The sequence below is a fragment of the Myodes glareolus genome, chromosome 12 (assembly GCF_982192425.1).
Source record: "Myodes glareolus chromosome 12, mMyoGla1.1, whole genome shotgun sequence".
Lineage (NCBI taxonomy): Eukaryota > Metazoa > Chordata > Mammalia > Rodentia > Cricetidae > Myodes > Myodes glareolus.
The window spans coordinates 40,646,285-40,668,128 of NC_142037.1; the positions used below are offsets into that span (position 1 = coordinate 40,646,285).

General features: G+C 42.5%; 1 protein-coding gene across 3 annotated transcripts in view; it reads left to right on the forward strand.

The window, feature by feature from the left end:
- Zc3h13 (zinc finger CCCH-type containing 13) overlaps positions 1–4,109 on the forward strand; it is a 65,829-nt gene extending 61,720 nt beyond the window's left edge. For all 3 annotated transcript variants that reach the window (XM_048421958.3, XM_048421960.3, XM_048421959.3), the window contains exon 19: positions 3,301–4,109. In XM_048421958.3, the coding sequence (XP_048277915.3) occupies positions 3,301–3,471 (171 nt within the window). In that variant the 3' untranslated portion in view covers positions 3,472–4,109. The remainder of the gene's footprint in view (positions 1–3,300) is intronic.
- The last annotated feature ends 17,735 nt before the right edge of the window (positions 4,110–21,844 follow it).

The following is a 21,844-nucleotide window of genomic DNA, read 5'->3' on the forward strand; positions in this document are numbered from 1 at the left end:
CAGAGAAACCCTGTCTCTTGGGGAAAAAATTATGGTACTTATTGGTTGCTCCCCTAATATACTGTTGTGTCCCTCAAAAACTGTAGCAACTCAAACAGCCCTAAAACATCTCACATAGAATTGTTTAGACCCTTATACATTGTAATTAACAGACCATATGGCACATTGTGAAGTTTTAATGATTGATTATAAATGTCTTAATTAACCTATCTTCAGAGAGAATTGTGAACGTTCAGATTTCTCAGTGTTGAAGACATCAGCACTTGGTGGGCCTGTAGCCCAGGCTGTGGACTCTGCTCAGGAGAATCTTGCATTTGAGACCAGCCAGGGTTGCGGATAGTAGCACAAGCTACAAGAAAGGGACAGAGCTAACAGATAGTTTCAGACATGAAATGGTCTCGTGAAGAATACTGAGAGAAGCACAGAACAGGGCTGTATCCTGGGCCAAAAGCTAGATTCCTCTCCAGTGACAAATGTAGAAAAACCATTGATCACTTATTTGGCATTGTTTATAAGAGAATTACTTTGAAGTATATAAGTATAAAACATCTTAGAAAAATAGGAGAAAAAACACTTTAGCTTTTGAAAATGAATTTAAATGTCATATTAGCGGATAAAAGGAAGGAAATAATAGCAGATTAACAAAATTGGAGATAGAGGGACATTAGAGAAATAGCGAAACAAAAACTGTTTTGTTTTGTTTTGCTTTAGAGGCATGAATAGTACCCTAGCTAACGTGAAGAAAACACAAACGAATAGTAAGGAGAATCGATGGTGCTACAGACACCGTGGGTGATAGAAGAGTAGCAGAGGCCTGGGGCTTCAGTGACAGGGCTTGCATGCATGCCCAAGGCTCTGGGTTCAATCCCCAGCACTGAACACCAAAACAGGAGAAAAGAAAGAGTGTTCATATAAAGTCCAGTTTAGTAGCAATGACTAGACTGAGTCCTCACACTACCAAATCTATGTCAGAAGTAGTTTTTATCCAGTTTAGTTTAGACCAGTGGTTCTCAACCTTCCTAATACAGTAACCCTTTAGTACAGTTCCTCATGCTGTGCTGACCCCAGCCATAGAGTCATTGTCACTGCTGCTTCATAGCTGGAATTTTGCTGCTCCACTGTTAGGAATCGTAATGTAAGTATTTGGGGAGATAGAAGTTTGTGAAAGGAGTCACAACTCACAGGTTGAAAATTCTGGTTTAGGTCCTTTTAAAAATGAAATTTCTATTCCTGGACAGTCAGACTTGAAAATGTGCTAAATAGCTTTCAAAAAATTAAATAACAACAAAACAAACCCTGATTGTACACGGTGTTTCCAGAAGCAGGCGCTTAGGTCATAGCTCCAGCACTGCAATGCACACGGAGCATGCACACGGAGCATGCTGCTGCTCGTCCTCTCTCGGGAATGGCCGTAGATCTCAAAAGTGTTGGGAGTGGATCCTGTACCACAATCCAATATTGGCTACCTTGGAAATGAAAGACTGGACAGTGTTTTAAAGTCATTCAATGTGATCTACATATCAGACTAAAAAGAAAAACCACATGATTATATCAAGTGATAGTTAAGATTATTTTTCTCCCCAAGACTGGTCTGCAGAGTTAAGAAAATTTTAATAAAAATTCAAGATCTCTTTGTAGAGGTGAACAAGCTGATTCTTAAATTTATGTGGAGTCTGCTCATATCACTTTTACACAAAATAAAACCACTAAAAATAAATGATAGAATTTACCTACTCATTTCAAAACTTACAATGACGCAGGTATTTAAAATAATGTGGTATTGGTAAAAGAATATAATTTCAGTTAAATGGAAGTAAACAAATTCTAGTAGATGGACACATATGTGACCAGTTAAGAAGGACGGGGAAAGTAGTTTGGATTTTTAAAGTATTTGTATTATGAACTTATCATTCATCATAAATTAAGAGACTGATAGGAAAATGAAAAGAAAAATAGTAAGGAGACAGTACTTACAGTATACAGTGTTAAATATCCCAGATATATGAAGATAGTCTCAAGAACTAACACAGTAAGAGCACAACTCAGTTTTTCAAAATGGTGAAATTTTAAACAGATATTATGCCAGTATGGTTAGCATCAAGCACACGAATAGATGTTTGTCAATACTAGCTATTAGGGAATGAAAATTAAGACTGCAGTGAAATCCTCTTAAAAACCTATATCAGCTGCCAAAAAGAGCTAACCTGTTAAAACATGACCACACTCCCTCCAACTGAAACCACCGCCAGTGTTCATTGGCCAGTAGGTGAATTGTAACAGCCCGTGCAGTAGAGAGTCACTATCAACAAAACATAACCAGACTGTTGGCGCCTTGGGCAGCATGCACAAATCTCAAAGGCGTTAGGCTGAAGAGAGGAGCTAACACCAGTAAGTTAGGCCTGGCCTTTGTTTCTGTGACATCTGGGAAAGGTAAAACAATGGAAGTCATCAATGATTGTCAGCGTTAGGATTGAGAATGTGATATGAGTGCTTCATTAAGTAAAGACCCTGTCTACCCTGATTGCTGCTGTGTCTGCATGAGTCTGTAGTAAACCTCAAAGAAATACACATAGAAAGTTACTTTTGCTCCACCATATCTTAGGAAATAAATACATTTTAAAGAATGCAAATTGGTTCAGAAACCACCCAGTCATTTGTATTTGGGGTGCAGGGAAATGAGAGCAGTAGCGCAGTGCTTGTGCCCGTATCATTCCATGTGGTTAGGGACAGGACGAACTGACCAGATTGTCCCCTCCAGTGTAGCTTTAGGCATAGGTTTTTGTGTGAGGCAGTAGCTCCTCGGCACAGTGATGACTGACCGTCTTCTAGAAATGAGGTCCGTGCTACGGCCCAAGTGCTGAGACCAATAAGGAGTGAAGAATGTTGGCTTGTGAAGGAAAAATGAGGAAGAAGTCATGGTTCTTTCAGAACTTTCACCTTGCCAGGCAAAAGCAAGATTGAATGCAAGTGTTGCTCAATAGGGCCCCTCAGGAGGAGAGACTCAGCGCATACTGCCTCTGCTTCACTCCAGTGTTTGTTTTCTCGGTAGAAATGGTGAAGGAAATGCAGTTAATTGCTAGCTGGGAATGGTTGAGGAGCCCCGCCTTAGTAAGAGCTAGACAGGGTTACCCTCTGAAGCTTGCTTGCTTGGTATTGAACAGAGTCCTAATTTTGCTTTAACATCGGCCGAGTTCAGAGTCAGTGCTCAGCTAACGTTGGGGTTGGGGTGGAACTACCCCGCGTGTCTTTCCCACTGTGGCCCAGCAATATACAGTGTGTTGCTTTTGTTTTTTCCAATAGGGAACTGTGAAGCAGGCGTACACAAACACTCCGATGGTGGACAACGAGCTACTGCGGCTGAGTCTTCGGTTATTTAAGAGGAAGACCACTTGTCAAACCCCTGGACAAGACAAGATGGAAGACAGTAAACTAGCACCGTCCAGTATCCAGCAGGAGCTGTGCGTGTCCTAGACAAAAGTTTGGGCAGCAGATAGAACTTTCCTGAAGTTCTATAGTTTGAAACATTAATATTAAAGAGACAGAAGTTCATCAGCTAGACCAGGAGTGAAGAACTGATCTCTAGAGACAGCGGTTCTGGTTCTTTTAAGATTTTACATTAATTTTTATACAGTACTTGACATTCAGCCAAAATAATGTGAAAGCATCTAGATTTAGTAGTTTCCTCTGTGTCTTCATTAAAATTGAGGATTTGAGGATACCAGGTCATCCCTGCTCTTTAAGCCTGTGAATCCTCCCTGTGACATCAGTGCACTGATTTTCATTCTGGATCATCGTACAGACACTGACCTTAGTCCGAAAGGCAGCGTTGATGGGAGTCACTGTACATGCTGCAGTGTCATGTACAGCACCGGGGAGCGCAGGTCTAGGGGTGAGCCTGTAGGCAGGCTCCCCAATGGAAGCCCAAGTGTGGTTTTTCATTTTTTCTTTTGAAAATTCTAAAGAAAAAAAAATTGACTCACTGGGACTTTTTACACATGTACATAGTTACATTATATATTGGAAGTCTTTGGACTCTTGAGTGGGGTTTATTGTTTCTTGTCAGAGACTGTCTTGTTTTATTTTTAATAAATGTCTGTTTCCTTGTTGTAGATTTCCCTTGTTTTTATTGATCAGACTCCAGACACCTAGAAGCATGTATCGTCAGCATTGTGGGTCCATTCTTCCCGTGCTCGCATACTTTATGCTCAGTCGTGCAGCTGTGTGTGTGAGGGTGTTTGCAGGGTGTGCTTCCTTCCAGCTCTGTCATCTGAGGGTGAAGATCTGACCACCACCTTGCGATGCTGAGCTGCCTCCAAAATTTACTTTTTTAAATTCTAGACTACTTTGTTCTGTGTACATCTTTAACTCATGAAGTAGACTCTTAGGAGAACTTGGAATGAACTGCAGGCTAAAGAATTTGAGCGGACAGTGATCCTGAGGTGATAGTAGAAGAAATGTTAGGATTTGCTCATGTCGTTTCATGGGTTTTCGTTAAAATCACGAGCCTGTGTTGACTGTCTCTGCTTTCCTAGTCTCCTCTCTGAAGATTGCGTAATGACACTGGGGCAGTGTGTCTGTTAATCTTCTTCTAGGAGTAGCGTGCTGCCCAGTGAGAAGTCACTCTGCACACTTGGAAGAGCTCTCTGCTAAAGCTGAAGCCCAAATAAGAGTCAGCCTTGAACAGAAGATTTTACTAGCCTGTATATACCCTAGGCTTATGCATTTTATACACACAGTCATCCTTAAATCTCCTTCATGTCCTGGCCCCAGGTTACACTTGGAACAAATTAAGCAGGAACAGGAGACTTACTGCAAGTCTGACTACTTGGGTAGATGGGAGGTTCACACAGCAAAGAGATTTCCAGAATTAAGTACATAAGTGTTGTCCTTTTGAATAATTGTTACCCAGGGCCATCTTGCCCATCTGGCAGAATCATGATTTTCTCAGGAAGAGAACTGGGCAGGCCAGGACTTAACATTCATTGTGACCCCACACTGCCTCCTTGGACTTCTGTTAGAAGCATATTCTTTGGGGAAGGGCCTGATGACTGGTCATCCTGATGAACAAACATCTGCATCCTAACATCCTAGCATACTGCTTATCTTTGAGGTATTTTGGAGGCAGCTCTCCCTTAGCTAAGTTCTACTTTGTATGACTTCATGTCTCCTGAGCAGATGTACTGGTTAATCCTTCATAATATCAATTCTATTACTTTTTAGTTTCTTCTACATCTCAAGAAACATTTCTCATGTAGGATATCTACCCAAGCACAGGAAATAATCTTATTTTCAAGGAGCTTTGAAAACGTTTCTGAGAAAAATCACCGGAAAAGCAAGGGAGAAGTAAGCACATTTCCTGGTGTCTTCTTTCTAAATGCTCTAAATTAAAAACAAACAAACAAACAAACAAAAAACAGAAAGTTATGACCTCAGTGAGTGAGCACCAGCAGGAAGCCACATCCTTATTGCCGTGTGTAACTTTGTCCTCTAAGCATCAAGATTTAAAGTTAAAAGGAAAGAAGCATTTCAAGTCCTAGAACTAAGCTACCAGGATTGCAGAACATGACAAAAATTATGGCTTTCTCATTTGTCCACTAATGCTGAGAATATCTAAAGATATTTATGTTAGGTGTGATGGTGCATGCCTTTAAGCCCATTGCTTAGGAGGCAGAGGCAGATGGGTGGGTTTTTGTGAGGTCAAGGCTAGCCTGGTCTACATAGCAATTTTCAGGACAGCCAGGGCTATAAAGACAACTCCCCTCTCTTTTACAGATATGTGTGTGCATCCACACAGAGAAAGAGAGAGAAATTATATGCGCACACACAGAGAAGTCTGCCTGTCTTCTTAGGCTGCAGAGGAAAGCTTTAGAACAATCCACTTTGCATGAGATAACCATTTCCATAATTTCACATTCCCAGATAGAGAACACCATTCAGTCTTGTTTCCAAACTTGTGTTACGCAGATAAAATGCTACCTGAGCATTGCTGGGTCTCTTATAAAAGCTCTGGACCTAAAGTCCTGGAAAACACCTTCCAGTGTGTAAATATGGGCTGTGGTACTTAAAGCTCTCACGGGCTCGTTCATTTGCTGTAATGGTACCTTCCATCCAGCTGCTAGTTAGAAAGGACAGAAGTGTATCTCCAGTGCAAGGTGACTGAGATGAGAGCTGTGTGGTCAAACACTGTCCTCACGGTTGAGGAGAGGGTGACACTAGCTGGCGCAGCTTTTTATTTGGCAAAATTTTGTAAGTATGCCTAAGTAACATGCTAAAAGGCCTGGCAACTGAACACAGAAGATCCCCATCCTGACACTGGCCACAGATCTTCATCCTGGCCACTGAACTCAGTGTTAACGTCCTACCTCACAGCCACATTAGGAATTTTTTAAAAATTTTATTTATTTATTTACTTCCTTCCTTATTTTTTTTTTTTCCGGGACAGGGTTTCTCTGTAGCTCTGGAGCCTGCCCTAGAACTAGCTCTTGTAGACCAGGCAGGCTTCAAACTCACAGAGAGCAGCCTGCCTCTGCCTCCTGAGTGCTGGGATTAAAGGCATGCACCTCCACCACCTGGCTCTCATTAGGAATTTTTGACTTGTCCTCATCTGTGGAGCTTTAAGTCTGCAAAGCATCCCTCTTTGTTCCTTACTGTCCAGTCGAGCAAAGCAGCCGGGATCCATTGAACACTGGTGATGCTTTAGAACCTCAGGAGCTAGCTGCCAGCAGAGCCTGTGCTGCTTATTTTAAGGGTAGATGGGGTTGGAGAGATGACTCGGCCATTAATTAATAGCACTTGCTGTTTTTCCCAACACCCATGGGGCTCACAGCTACCTGGGACTCCAGCTTCAGGAGATGCAAACAGACACATGTAAACATAATAAATCTTCAAAAGTCTGTGGTGCTAGGAATATAGCACGTAGGTCAAACACTTGCTTAGTGGCTTGGCATAGATTCCCAGCTCAGGAGAAAGAAGTCAGTTTCTCCTTTAAAAGTTTAGGTAATAAGTTTCCTTTATTTACTGGTCTTTCAGCATTTTTCGTGTGAGTATTTGGTGTAGTGATAAACTCACTCTATTCTGAAGGTGACGTAGTTTTGTTAAGTGACTTTGTAGGTGAAACTAAACAAAATTTCCCAACTGTAGAGTTACTTCATCAAGTTAAGATTCTCTATCGGATTGTCTTGGTGTGTACTTTTGTGGATTTGTCAGTTTGAGTGGCTTAGGCACAATGGGATGAGAGCAGACTTTTAAGTCATAGTGATCATAAGGAAGGCAATGACTGAGCAGGGAAATGAAAGAACAGAGACTGGGTATGGTGGCTTTTGCCTTAGGTTGTTGGACAAGGTCTTGTGAATGGAATAAGATGCGACCTAAAAACTGCAGGGCCAACAGGGCAAAGACGGGAAGGAGCATTTGGGCTGAGGAACTAGAGAGACTGGGGTGTGCCGGACTATAACAGCTTCCTTAGGTGTACGACAGAGATACTGACTGGTATTGCTCAGCACCAGGATGGGGAGTGATACTTAGTATATTTGGAACAGTGCTGTTCTGGGATTTTCTATCATGTGTGTGTGCTGCCTGATGCAGTAGCCTCATGTGAAGGTGATTAACACTTGAATCGTAACCTGCAACAGGAATTTTTGCCTTCTTGTTTGACAGAAAATAGTTAACAGATAGCTGGCTCGGTGCTGCTATCTGGAACAGAGTGTGGAGTTTTCTCCAAAGCCCTTGTTGTAACCTTATTACTGTTTTGGTGATTGTCCATTACGGCAAGTGATACTGCGAATTTACTGCAGCAAGGCTTTTAGAATAAGTGGTACTAAATTTAGACCCAGTGTTACTGAAATAGGACAGAGCCCCACTGTACAGATAACTGGTCTTACCGTGTGCAGGCTGGGAAGCTGGGAAGCACAGCGTGGGATAATGGGGTGATGAGAGTGACCTGGGCAGGTTCTAAAAGGCAAGTAGAGGAGAAATGGGAACATGGCCAGGTAGGAGTGATCTAAGGCTTGGGCAGCTGGGCATGGCGGTGCCCGCCTTCACTCCCAGCACTCAGGAAGCAGGTTGGTTTCTATGAGTTCTGGATCAGCCTGGTTTACACAGCAAGTTCCCAGACAGCGAAGCATCCTTCAGTTTATCCAGGATGCCTTCTTGGCACTGACAAGCAGTTGGTGAGAGCGACACCTTGTTTCTATGGCTAAAATGTGATACAGGTCAAGAGAATTGTGTGAAAATGAATGGTTCTGACTGTATTAAAAATGCATTCAAACTAGTACAAAAATTAGTTAATCAAGATCCCAGCTCTCATTTCCTTATGTTCTGTTGAGATGAGCTCTCACTATGCAGCTCAGGCTGGCCTGGAACTCAGTCGTCCTTCTGCCTCTTGCCTCCTGAGTACTGGGACTAAAGGCATGAGCTGTCACAACCTGTGCCTGTTGTCATTTCCTCTGGACCATCCCATAGCCACTGGCAGCTACATACCTGGGCACGTCTCAGTCATATCTTCCTGTTTTCAATATTGTCGCCAGAACACTGCACACTGTGCCTCTGAGCATCACTTAATCTACAGAGAAAGGGACTGTAGCTGTAGCATGTTTTAGGTTCCCAGGACTTTCCCTTCTAGTTAAAAAAAAAAAAGAATCTGTGGATTCTTCATATTTTCCATGGGACACTGTCCAATGTCACAGTCCTGCCTTGGTCCCACATGGGCCTCCCTATCATGCCCTCATTCTGGCACCATCTATGTCTTCCTGACTCAGAGTCTGACCGTCTGTGAAACTCGGAGCGTTCCTATTCGCCCTCAGCATCGTCAGTGTTACACCGTAGCCACAAAGATGCAGTGATGGCCTCGCAGCAGGCTCTGAATGAATGCGGAGTGCTGCTTCCTCCACCTTGAACACTGCCTCCTGCTCGCAATGCCCCGAAAGCCTCCTTTCCCTGTTTGCGCTTGTTCTTCAGCTCCATCAAATGTCAGTTCTGCAAAAAGGCTTTGTTCATCCTATTCTGTCTCTCCATGTCGTATTTTCTATGATAGTGCCTCTTTAAAAAGACATTATTTCCTTGTCATCTGCTGTGACGTGTTTCTATATTTAGACAGTAGGTGCTTATTTTCCAAACTATTCTTAAGATACCGACTTTGCTTGGTTTGGTTTGCTTGTTTTTAGAAACAGGGTATCCTGTATCCCAGGCTGACCTCAAACGAGAGACGTAGTTAAGGACGGCCTCGCACTCCTGCCTCTCCCCCGAGTGTTGAGATTGAGGGTATGTGCCACCATACTTGGTTTTGTGTGGTGCTGGGGGAATTGAGCCCAGAGCTTCATGCATGCTAAACAGGCATTCCACAAAATGAGCTACACCCCCAACCTCAAGATTTCAACCTTCAAAGCACTGATCTGATCAATCAACAAGTCATTAATTGAGCAATTAATTCCAGTGGGGGTTGGCTGCGACCCCCTCCATGAGAGGTGGTTGAGGGAAAGTTTTTCAAGGCAAATTCAAAAGCACAGCAAAGAAAGTATTTGCTGGTTCAAGTTGGAGGCGGTGCTTTATTTGGCTTGCCCCTATAGCCCCTCAGTTGAATTTAGGTTCTGAGTTCCATTTTGGTTTGTGTAGATAAGAACTATTATTAAAGAGAAAGGAAAATGTGATGAGTGGGCTCCTGAGAAGGAGCAGACACCTAATTACCCTTCTGAATTAGCCTCATTAGGAGAAGGGGATCAGGCCTGTGAGCGGACCTGACCTTCAGATGGGAAAGGAGCGGGCAACACCATACATTAGCATGCCAGGACTTTAAGAACAGAGGCTTTCCCTGAAGTCTGGAGAGGAGTGGCATGAAGAGCTGGCTTAACTTCAATAGTGATGGAAGACTTGTCAGGAACAGGATGATGGGAAAGGACTGTCAGCCTGTGGGTCATGCTCCCTCCCTGCCAAAGACCATTGGAAAACACAGATATTTACATTATGACTCATATCAGGAGCAAAATTATAGTTATGGAGTTGCAATCAAAATGATTTTATGGTTGGGGGTCACCACAACATGAGGAACTGTATTAAAGGGTAGTATTAGGAAGATTGAGAACCACTACTCTAAAACAAAGAGAAAATATCTGGCTTTTATATCACTTCAGTGGGTAATGAGAGTTTTATGCCATGGGAGTTGTCTGGTCCAGTTTATGTGACAGAGAATGGGGGAGCCAGATGATGTAGGAGGGTCATCTGTCTATGTGTTACTTTCATTGGTTAATAAAGAAACTGGCTTGGCTTTTTGATATGGCAGAATTTAGATAGGTGGAGTAGACCGAACAGAATGCTGGGAGAAAGAATCAGAGTCAGGCAGACACCATGATTCCCCTTCCCGAGATGGATGCTGGCTAGACTCATGCCAGCCACGACCTCGTGGTGGCATACAGATTATTAGATATGGTTAGTCAAGATGTGAGAGTTAGCCAATAAGAGGCTAGAACTAATGGGTCAGGTAGTGTTTAAATGAATACAGTTTCTGTCTAATTATTTCGGGTGTAAACTAGCCAGGGAGCCTGGTGGTGGGAATGCAGCCCGCTGCTCCTTCTACAGCCAGACACTGCTGCCTCCTGCGCAACCCTCATGAAGAATTCCCACTGTCACAAGCCATCAAGAGCCATTTGAAGCAGTAATCCGCTTTGTCAAAATCACTGCTGCCGCCAGTCAACTGTTTAGAACCTTCCACATCACAGATAGAGCTTAAGTTTAAAGATGTGGCTTAAGACGACAAGCCTGTTCTCCACCCTGGGCAGCTGGTAAAAAGATTATTGCCTAATTAATCTTCATATTGTGCCAACGGCAATGCTAAACGGGCTCAACCTTGAATCTGATTGTTCACAGACAGTGGGAATTCCTCAAAGGACAGATGCAGCCAGGTTTCCTCTTAAACTTACCCACCTGACCAAGGAGCCTTTTCGTTATTTTGAAGTGTAACAGGCTAAGGAATAATTGTGAAATGGTATGAGGGCATTCCCAGGGCCACATAAGCTGTGACTACAGCGCTCTTCCCAAGCGCATTGACTGGCGTCTTTGGAACAGAACCTTACATTACAACTTCTAAGTAGATACTGGCTTTTACCTCCTGTCAGGATTCCTCAGGTGCAGCATAAATGAAAACATTCATCTCTGAGAAGCAGACAGTGGCGAGGGAGGAGAGAGAGGGGAAGGGGGAATTGCATTTGTCCCGCATCGGCTTTCATGGGCTTTGTTGAGAGATGATAGAAAACCCAGACCTCAGCTGGTCAAGGATTTCATGGATACTGATAACTACCATCAGTGCAAACCGCTGTTGCCATAGATCCCTATGTCAGCAACAACAGGAGTGCAATTGTTGTCTTCCCACAGTGTCAGAACAGTCGGGGCTTCTGACTTTTCACTGGCTTGTGTGGTGCTGAGGCTCTACTGGGAAAATATGATGCCTAGAGATTTTATAGACATAGAGCCAAAGGAAATTATAAGACAAGGCACTAAGTACATTGATGGGAACATCAGGCAGGCAGGTACCACTAAGGTGGGGTCTCAGATGATATTATTAGCTTTGGGGTGGGTAGAAGTCAATGATTGCTTAGCTAATACCTTCCAAAGGTTTTGCCTGATAGCTGAAGATGTTCCCAGGGAAGGCAGGATCATTTTTGCCAGTTAGTTTCAAAGACAAAAGACTTTAAGAATGGACTCACTTAAAAGGAGACTCAAGGACAGTTTTGTTAGGGTTTGAGAGTAAAACAACAGCACAGGCAAGGTGGAGACTCCAGCGCTGCCCGAAGGAGGGAGACAGAGAAGAGGAGGAAAGTCATGCTCTCTGAGTTTGTGTGCAGGAAAGCAGACAGGCTTGGCAAGCCTGTGAACAGCTGCCTTAGGTCGGGGGCCAGTCTACAGGGACCGTGAAATGCCCAGAGCGTCAGGACAAGCAGATTTAGGATGTTGATCGGTATCCAAAAGGTGAGACAGATGGAGGAAAATGAAAAAGTTATCCTTTTCTGGTTGACTGCAGAAAGGGGACAGACTTAGCCATGAGGGTCTATAAGCAGCCACATCACAGGAGGGGCTTCCAGGGCATATAAGTGCATGTATCAGTTTTCATTTGTATCATGTTTCTTGACATTTCCAAACCAGATAGCATTTCTAAAGGGTGGTTTCCTGCCTACGTCATTGACAGGTCCATTTTAATTAACTCTTGAAGGGACAATATTATGTTTGTAGTCTTACAATCTTTTGAGCAATTGAGAATGTCATGTTGCTACCCAGGGCAGGGGTATGACTCAGATCTCATTCTTCTCACCAAAAACCATGTAATAGAAAAGGGGGGTGTGTGTCAAAAATAAAATTAATTAGTATTTGAAAAAATGACCTTAGTGGGGAGGCCCGAAAAAGTGTTTCCACATTGATGAAAGGTCAGAGACTTGGAACTTACATTTAGTCTTTCAAGGTTATTGTGCTTCTACCTCAGTCAAAGATCCCACCTAGATTTAGAACAGAGAGTTCTGCTCTCTCAAGGTTATTGTCAACAGGTGTGGCTAATTGCCAGACCTTGTATTTCAAGTATAGAGAAGTAGAAGTAAATATGCTTCTACCTCAAACAAAAGTCTATGGATCCAACTAAGTTTCAGATCCCTTATGGAGATAGCTTTGGATTCTACCCAGGGAGTGGTTTGCCTACAGAAAGTTTTGGTCTAGGGTGTGAACATGACTTGTTCTATTCTAGCAATAGAATGTTTAACTATGGATGTAGCCTGTGACCTTCAATTGATAATGTTCATTTCCTTGGATCGTGATAATGCAGTTTTTTTTTTTTGTCTTACTCCTTCCTTCGGTCAGGGGTATTTAAAGCAGGTGAAAATTAAATACAGGGAAATTTCAGTACTGTCTGGAACTCCCTCCTGATACTATTACATGTTTCCCCATTTTATTATTTTTATCTGCATCTTTGTATTTTTTTTACTATATTTCTAAACCCATGCCTCTACCCTGGCAAGAGGTATTTTTGTTGAGGCTGGTCCCTGACCTTTACCAAGGGAAAGTGATCTCTTAAGTGGGCCTCCCCAAAGCCCTGCCTACTCCATTTTGTCTGGCACGTTAAATTTTAGGGCTAGTCACTCATGATGTCTTCCCTCCTTTCGTATGGTATTTCAAGGAGGGCATTTGTGGACTTCTTTAAAATGATTGTGTTACCAGGGACATGAGAGGTATGTCCAAGGCTGGTTGGGGATCAGGAGGAGAAGTGTCCACACTCAATGATTTCTAGGCCTGTGCATGTCTAACTAGCCACCTAATTAAAGTCAGACTGAGAAAGTGGATGCGAAATTGCTACTAATGGGGCTAAAGGATCTAGATAGTCCTAGGTTCTGTAATTCAGTTTTCCCATCCAGGTCCTAACCAGTTCCAACTTTACATCACTTCCAAGGTCAGATCAGAAGCATTTGGTGTGGGAGGGATAGTGTTGCAGGAAATCCTTCTGTATATGTGTTGCTTTTATTGGTTAATGAATAAAGCTGTTTTGGCCAATGGCTTCGTCATTCTCCAAAGAGAAATATAGAAAGCAAGTAGGCAGAGTCAGGGAGATGCCATGTTGCTGCCAAAGGAGAAGGTCCTGGAACCTTTCTGGTAAGCCACAACCTTGTGACAATACACACAAGGTATTAGTGAAAATGGGTTAATTTGGGATGTAGGAGCTAGCTGGAAATATGCCTGGGTCATTGACGGAACTGTGTTGTAATTAATACAGTTTCTGTGTGATTTTTTTTCGAGTCTGGACAGCCAGGAAGCTAATGAGCAGTCTCCTATAACAGGATAGCCTTAGAGGACAGTCCTAACACTTGCCAGCCAGCCTAGTAGAATCCTTAACACAGGTATTGTTTCTTCTAGAAACTTAAGTTTACACTAATTATACAGTGTGTCCCAGAACTATTTTGCTGTTTCTTTTCCCTTGTGAATTTTAGATGGAACAAATATGTATGGGTTTCTTTTGACCTATCTGGACTATATACATGGCAGAGATTTCAATGTTCTGCTTGAAAATGAAGAGGGAATTTTCCACTCTTTGATAAACAATTTCCATTGCTGTGAGCAGGCAGGACAGAGGTTCCTATTTGGGGGCGACTGACCATTGCCAACCATTAACACCACTTTCCTTACTTTCAGACTCTCACTCCAAACCCCATCTGTATGCAGACTTCATTCGTTCCTCTTTGTCTTTCTACGTGGGAGAGAAATTGTTTGTGTATGATATGAAGCCGGAGTTGGAGGCATTTCCTTGATCCTGAATGTGTTTTGAAAATATAAACTGAAAATCACTTCAATTATGAAAATGGTTTTTTTCCCTGTTGTTGGTGTATAATGTTAAATAAGCCTTTTGGTGTTTTTACTGTGGAAACAGCTTAAATCCTGAGACTCTAAATAAACCTGCTGAGAGTAAATCATAATTGATTTTAAAGACTAGCAACGGGCTCCTAAAACACCTCACAGTAGCTGGGAAGCATACGGTTAGTTAAAGTGGGACATCCCTAGGTTAGTGGGTAGCTTCTGACTGGTCAAACTTGGGTTCTGTTCCATTATATGGACTGAGTTATCCTAAGATTGTGTGCAAACCCAAGGGGGTGGAGCAGCCTCAGGACCGTAGTCTCCCAATTAGTGGTTTTCATAATCCCCACTGACCCACCAAACTAAATATCCAGTGATTTAACTTGACTACATTTCAGACTTCCCCCACAGTCCTGGATCATAACTCACCCGTGAGCATGAACAACCTAGAACATCCTTTCTGGAACAGTCCCTCCTGAGAACGGCCAGACTGCAGGGTAAATTCTTTGATCAACTGCCCCATCCCATTGCTTGCTGACTCAATCCCTACACTGATCCTTTCCATCCTATAAAAGAAAAACCTTCCTCCAGGTACATGCAGATCTAAGGTTCCTACTGCAGTCTCTCTTCTAATTGAATTTCTTTTTTGAGTGACATCTCTCTTTACAACCTGTTTTCAACTGTTGATGGTTTTAATTCTTCAAAGGTTTCAGTATTTTATTTATTGACTGTCCATGCATATAGTATGGTGAGCGTACCATGGCATGTGTGTGTTGTCCTCTTTTTAATTGTCTGCATTTTAAACTATGGCAATTGCAATTCCCCTGCTACCAGCAGCGGCTAGGCCACAAAGCCACAGCCTGAAGAAATTCTGCTCCCTCTGGCACCAACTCTTTCAAAACTACTAAGAGAACTTATCTAAATCTCTGTCCTGCTAAAGAATTCAAGATTCAAAGGTTGAGGTAAAACCTTGCTTTCCAGAGAGGCTGAATAGAAAACAGCTCACCTAGTTTGCCTCCTTGTGTCTCCTAAGAAGTCCTCATGCTTTTTCTTACCCCTCTTTATAACCCCTTCTCCACCTGGCTCCTCCCTACTACTTCCTGTCAGCTAGTTACTGACGCAGCCTCTGGACCACAGGTGAATTTTATTTAATCAAACACATCTTTGCATCATTAAACAAATGTTTCAGAGCACAAACAAAAGTAACCCACCTTAAAGTCGCATCCTACAACATTTCCCCCTTCTTGTCTAAACAAAAAGAAAGGTTTTAACTTTAACATAATGAGACTGTACAAAATAAGAACAATTATCAAGTAAAGATTACATTAATAATGTAATGAGTTCCAGTTCATTTATGTCTGGCAAATTAAAAGATAATACCCCATTATCTATCCTATCTTACTGAATCTAAAGTTTTATACCTAATTTACTCTCTATCATAACTAAGGAAAACTGCAGTCTTCAACTATATCAAAGACCCCAGAAGGATAATATTATTTGAGTAAACAAAAAGTGCATTGAAAATGACTTCTGAAAACTCTAGAAATGACAGACATCTGACTGCCAGGACAGTCACCCAGAGTTCCCTTGCAATGTTGGGGCATCCATCTTCAGCCTACGGGCACATAGTATCTGGCAGACTTTTCCATGAAACAGGAAATTTGAAAGGCTGCCCCACCTATATTGGCAGTCATGTTCCTTTGTGTCCTACAAAATTTCTAGAATTTTCTTCTGTGAAGCAGGAACCCTGAGGAGCCATCATGCCTTTTTTAGTCTGGCAAAGTTCACTGGTCTCTTTTCTATGGGTTCTGAATGTCCAGTTTATACAACATACTATCAAGCAGTCAAAAAAAAAAAAAAGCTTTTTGCCCAAATGGCTAATCTTTCCACAATGACAGCAAACTCCATAAAGAGTTTCTTCAATGCCCATCATTTCCCAAGTAAATTTGTGCTGCCAGGAGCAGATGTATCTCATTGCCTTGAAAAACCCTCAATTAAAAAAAAAAAAACAAAAACATGTAAGCTATTGTATTCTGTAGGTCTTTGAAAGGCTTGAAGATCATCTATCTATTTATCTAAAATATATCTCTATATTATAGAAAGCATACCTGGCATATCTATAAATTTGGTTGTTATAGATGACTAACTACTTACCTGTGTTTCTTGATTATCCTAAATAGTTTATAATAATAGTTTTCAATAACTAGAATTTTACCTTACATTTTTAAATGAACTGCATAGGTATAATACCTTAAACGAGAGCAAAAACACATATAAAATATGTTGTAGCAAAAATAACCTTAAATTGGTGTCAATATACAAAATCTTTTAAACTAGAGTAGAAGCATATATACAGTGTGTTGTAGCAAAAATTACCTTAAATTTGTATCAATATACAAAAGTCCATTAAACAAGAGTAAAAACATATATACAGTATAACAAAATAACAAAATTGACTTTGAATTTGTATCCATATACCAAAATCATTGCAAATGAGAAATATCTGAGGTTAATAGTTGTCTTTTTATCCTATATTCCTATGTTCCTCTAAATATAAAAACATCCATGACCCACAAAATAACCAAAGATCACCCATACCCCCCTTTCCCTTTGGAATGTGAATGTTGTATTCTCTAGACTGCTTCCTGCTGAATGTATTTTTAGGGCAAAGTAATTTTAGGATCCCAAAAAGAAAATTTGAGATAATGGCCATGTTCTAGGAAGATCAGTTATCACCTTTGTTGATAGATATCACCTGTCAAGTTTCAGGAGGTCTCCCCTGATCAAACCAGATCCAAATCAACCTGGAACAAATCCATAGCCTCTTGTTTCCTGTGGAAACAAAAACAAAACCCCTTCTCCAAAGTATTTTTGATTTCCATTTGACAAATACTTTTTTTTGATTTTTTAAAAATTAGTTATTCTTAAAATATCTAGGTTGGTTTGTTCCCACAGTCCCTCTTTGGACTCTTAGGTCTCTTAGAGGCTGTTCTTTGCTTTTCAACAATCAAGAAATTCAAAATCAATACAATACTATACAGGATCCAAACTCCCTGTATGCTCCCCACTTTTACATGACTTTTTTCTTTTCCATTACTTTTACTGTCTCTTTAAAGCTTTATTATTTTTAATCTACTTATTTCTTTCTACAACTACTTATACCCATTTTCTTTCTTTCTTAAGACCACACACAATGTAAAACACACTGGAACCTGTTAGAGGTCTTTTCCCATCTGGACCTCTTTTGCTGCATATCTTTTAGCCTTTTTTTTTTCTGTACACACAAACTTTAAACTATTAAGCTACTACAAGTGGATCCTCTGTGTACTCTATAGGCTGGCTCCACCCACACTCGGGTTGGGTCCATGAAAACCAAGCCTAAAGCTAGCACCCTAGTCGGAAGTGCATGACCAGGAACTGCATTTGACCTTTCTAGAGCTCTAGAATGCTGATGTTTGTGCTGTGGCAGGCATTTTTACTTTGTTTTTTGTTCTTACTTAATGTTCTAGGTGTTCAAGGGCTCACTGACCAGCAGAAACTCTCTGGCCAGAAACCCTTAAAAGGAGCCATATCCCTTTTGTTGTTGTTGTTGTTTTCAGAGTTCTCAGGCTCTAGATGGATATTCGAGCCCCACATTGGGCACCAAAATATTGCGCAATGTTTTTATTCTTTTGGTGTTTTGGGGGGCCCTTCACCCAGTTCCCAAGTAAATCACATACGTGGAGGTTTATTATTACTTATAAATGTCCCACCTTAGCTTGACTTGTTTCTAGCCAACTTATTGTATGTTATCCCAACTACCTTTTTCTTCTGGGCTTTTATCTTTCTCTATTTCTGTACACCTTTCTTTCCTTCTTACTCTGTGACTGACTGGGTGACTGGGTGGCTGGCCCCTGAGGTCCTCCTCTCCTTGTTCTCTTCTTCCTCATTCTACTTCCTCCCAGATCTCTCCTTGTGTTTACATTCTCTGCCAAGGATATAGGTGAGGCTATAGCCTTGCTCCTGCCTCACTATTGGTCATTCATCTCTTTATTAGACCATCAGGTGTTTAGATAGGCAAAGACCCGTAGCTTCACGGTTAACCAAATGCAGCATAAACCAAAGTAACACACCTTAAAATAATATTCTACAACATGTGTGGAAGTCAGAGGACAGAGGCAGTTGCTGAAGTCAGCTTTCTCCTTCCATGTGGCTTCCAGACACTGGGCTCCAGTGGTTAGGCTTAGCAGAAAATGCCTTTTCCTGCTGAGCAATCTCCTGCCATTAGTTTAGGGTTTAAAGAATTCCCTTCATGTCCATGTTCTTCAGAGAGACTGGGGGAGTCCTTCCAGAGGTGAGGGAAATGGTGCTTGGGGGAGGGGCCATTGCATTTCCTCAGGCATGAAATTTCCCTGCCTCTTCTCATACACTTACCGTGTGGACAGATAAGAGCACTTCCTTTCCAGACCTGGTGCTACTGACTCCATGGTAATTACTGCCCTGTCTGTCTTTGTTCAGCAACCCCCCAAACCCAACAGGGATTCTGGAAGCAGACCTCGAAACCCCACAGAGCAGTAACATCATAAGCCAGAAGAAGCTGGTTCCCCAAATCACTGCTTCCGGAAGAAACACCCAAGCAAGATACTTGGGTTGGATTTGTTTCAGCAAGGTCCTCCCTGACTAGTAGAAACTCTTTCTCCTGACCTAAGCTGGAGAAAGCCTCATGGAAGGTTATTGGGGGGACAGAGGACCCGGTCTGAAGCTATGCAAAATTTCCTCAAAGATCACCCTGTGGTAGATCCTCTCTGGACCTGGGTATGGCCCCTGAATCTCATCCTGCACATTCAGGCCCCAAGTGTACCCTGGGAAACTCTGGCACTTCTGTGCCCTCTGTAAGTGGGTGCTGAGGTGGTCTATCTAGCTCTCAAGTAGGAGTTTCAACTAAGTAAATCCACCTACCTACATGCCCAGGCCCCATGGGTGGAGTGGAAGAATTGAGTTACTTCCTTGACTTCAGGAAGCACAGATTCATGAGAAAAAGTCCCCCAACATGGATGAGTGGTCAGAAACGGTGAGCCAAAAGTCAAAAAGTCACAAGCATCCATTTAATTTCACCTTCTACACTCCTGAAGTAGGACATTTATTATCAATAGATACTACAGAGCACTCTGGGCCAGGCTCTTTCCCAGTCTACATCTCCGCACGTTCCTACAAGAAGGATGCTTTCAGCCTCTGCTTTCTGAAAACCTGCAGGCTGAAAACAACCGAGAGCTTTGCTCAAGGTCAGACAGCTGTACCTGGGCCAACCTCAAGGCCTGTGGAAGAGCCCTCCCTCCCGGCATGGAGCATGCCTGCTTCAGAGGGAATCCAGCACTGGAAAGAGAAAGACAGGTGAGAAAGATTCATTTTGTTAGACTGTCAGCTAGACGCTGAGTTTAGTGTTCTGTCTCTTATTAGGGTTCCAATCATGTTTTGGCTCTTAGCCTCCTGCCTGTGGAATTTTTGAAGGCCCTGGAGCCTTTAGGAAGTAGAGTCTGACTGGGGAAAATGGGTCAGTGGGTCCAGGTTGTTGAAGATGGCCCCGTCTGGTCTAGGGATCTCTGCTTCCTTATATTTCAAGGCACAAGGAGCCCCTGCCACCTGCTCCTGACACAGTGAACTCCCCCTTGTCTACCATTATGACGGACTGGAATATTTCTGAACTCTGAGCCACAAACGCCCCCTCCCTCTTGGTTGTTTCTGTCGGGTGTTTTGGACACAGCGGCACACACACGAATTTGCTCTCCTCTCACGCTCACACTCCTCTCCATTCCATAGTTTCAGCTGCCTTTCCCCTCCCCAACCTGGCAGAATCTCACCCTTAACTTCTTGTCAACCGCCCTTCAGTAAACTATGAGCTGATAATGGCCTGGTCCTTTGGAAATCATAGCACTATTGATCCGGGTACAGACTATGAGGACATTTGTTTTAGTCATCCTAATAAGGACCCGGAACTTCTTCCCTCCTATTTGCCTCAGTTCAACAATCAAGTCAAATCATAAAACCAAGCCCCCACCAGTAGATGGGATGTAGTCACTACCTACCTTAGGGACAGAAGATGGGCCTAGAGTGGGCCTGGGCTGAGTGTGTTTGCTAGCCTGGTTTGGCTCTGGCATGGCCTTTCTACAGAAAGAAATCACCTGCCAAATTACTTCAGCTTTGTGTGTCACCGAGATTATTGTCCCAACAATACTCCTGCCCATGGGCACTGAATGGTATTCTGGATGCTGAGTATAAAATAATGAAGATGAACTCACTTTCCATGGACAGCTTAGAGTCTGTGGGAACAGACTGCAGAGCAGTCAGGTGGAGGGAGACTCACGGGCGTTCCTACGGTTAGTGCGCACTGTGAAGTCAGCCGAGGCAGTTTAAAAGAACAGAAGTTTGGTTTTGGAGGAAGCAGGAGTCTCTCTGAAGAAGTGAGTTTTTAATATAACGAAATTAGATCACTTGGTAGAAGTCACACCTGACTGGAATCTTTTCAAACTGACTCTTAAGCTTTATTAGATATACAACTCAGCATTAAAAAAAACCCAGCTTCTTAGCTTGTAATATGTTTAAAAGTCTTATCGGCGCCTCTTCCCCAAAGGCTCAGCCATTTCTCCAAAACTTCTTGTTGTTTTCCGTGGGTATCTTAGTTACTGTTCTATTGCTCTGAGGAGATGCCATGGGGCTCACAGATTCCAGAAGACAGAGTCCGTGGTCATCATGGCAGGGTGTGGAACAGCAGGTGGTCAGGTGTGGTGCTGGAGCTGGAGCTAAGAGTTTAAGTTGGAGGCCGAGAAAGAACTAACTGGGAATGGCATGGTCCTTTGAAACCTCAAAGCCAACCCCAGTGACAGACCTCCTCCAACCAACAAGGGCATAATCCTTTCCAAACAGTTCCACAAACTGAACCAAACATTCAAACATGTGAGCCTATAGGGACTAGTCTAATCTAAACCATCGTAGTGGGAAATGATATTTAAAGACAACACTCTTGATTCTAGTTCTATGCCCTTTAAATGAATAGAACGATAAATATGTACATTCAGATATAGATATAGATAATAGATATAGATATTCTTTCCCCATGGAGATAAAACACTGTGAGTTGGTATCAAGACAAGCACACTTAAATTCAATTCAGAACCACAACGTTTTCCATTAATCTCTCCAGTCTCACACCAATATCATCTCTCTCCTACGTTAAAATTTCTGCTTCCCACAGCCGGTGAGCTGGTTCAGTCTGTGAAGTGTTTGCCACACAAGCATGAGGTCCTGAGTTCAAGCCCCAGCACCCATGATATAAAACCAGGAGTTACAGTGTGTCCTTCAATCCCAGTGCTGGGGAGATATTAATGGGAGAATCCCTGGGCCCCTCTAGGAGGTGATCTAGCCAGGCAGTGAGCTCCAGGTTCAGTGAGAAACCCCATCTCAAGAAATAGGGTGGAGAGATATTGACAAAGACCTGACCTTAACCTCTGGCCTCCACGTGTATGTTCAAACACCTTGACATGCACACATATACACA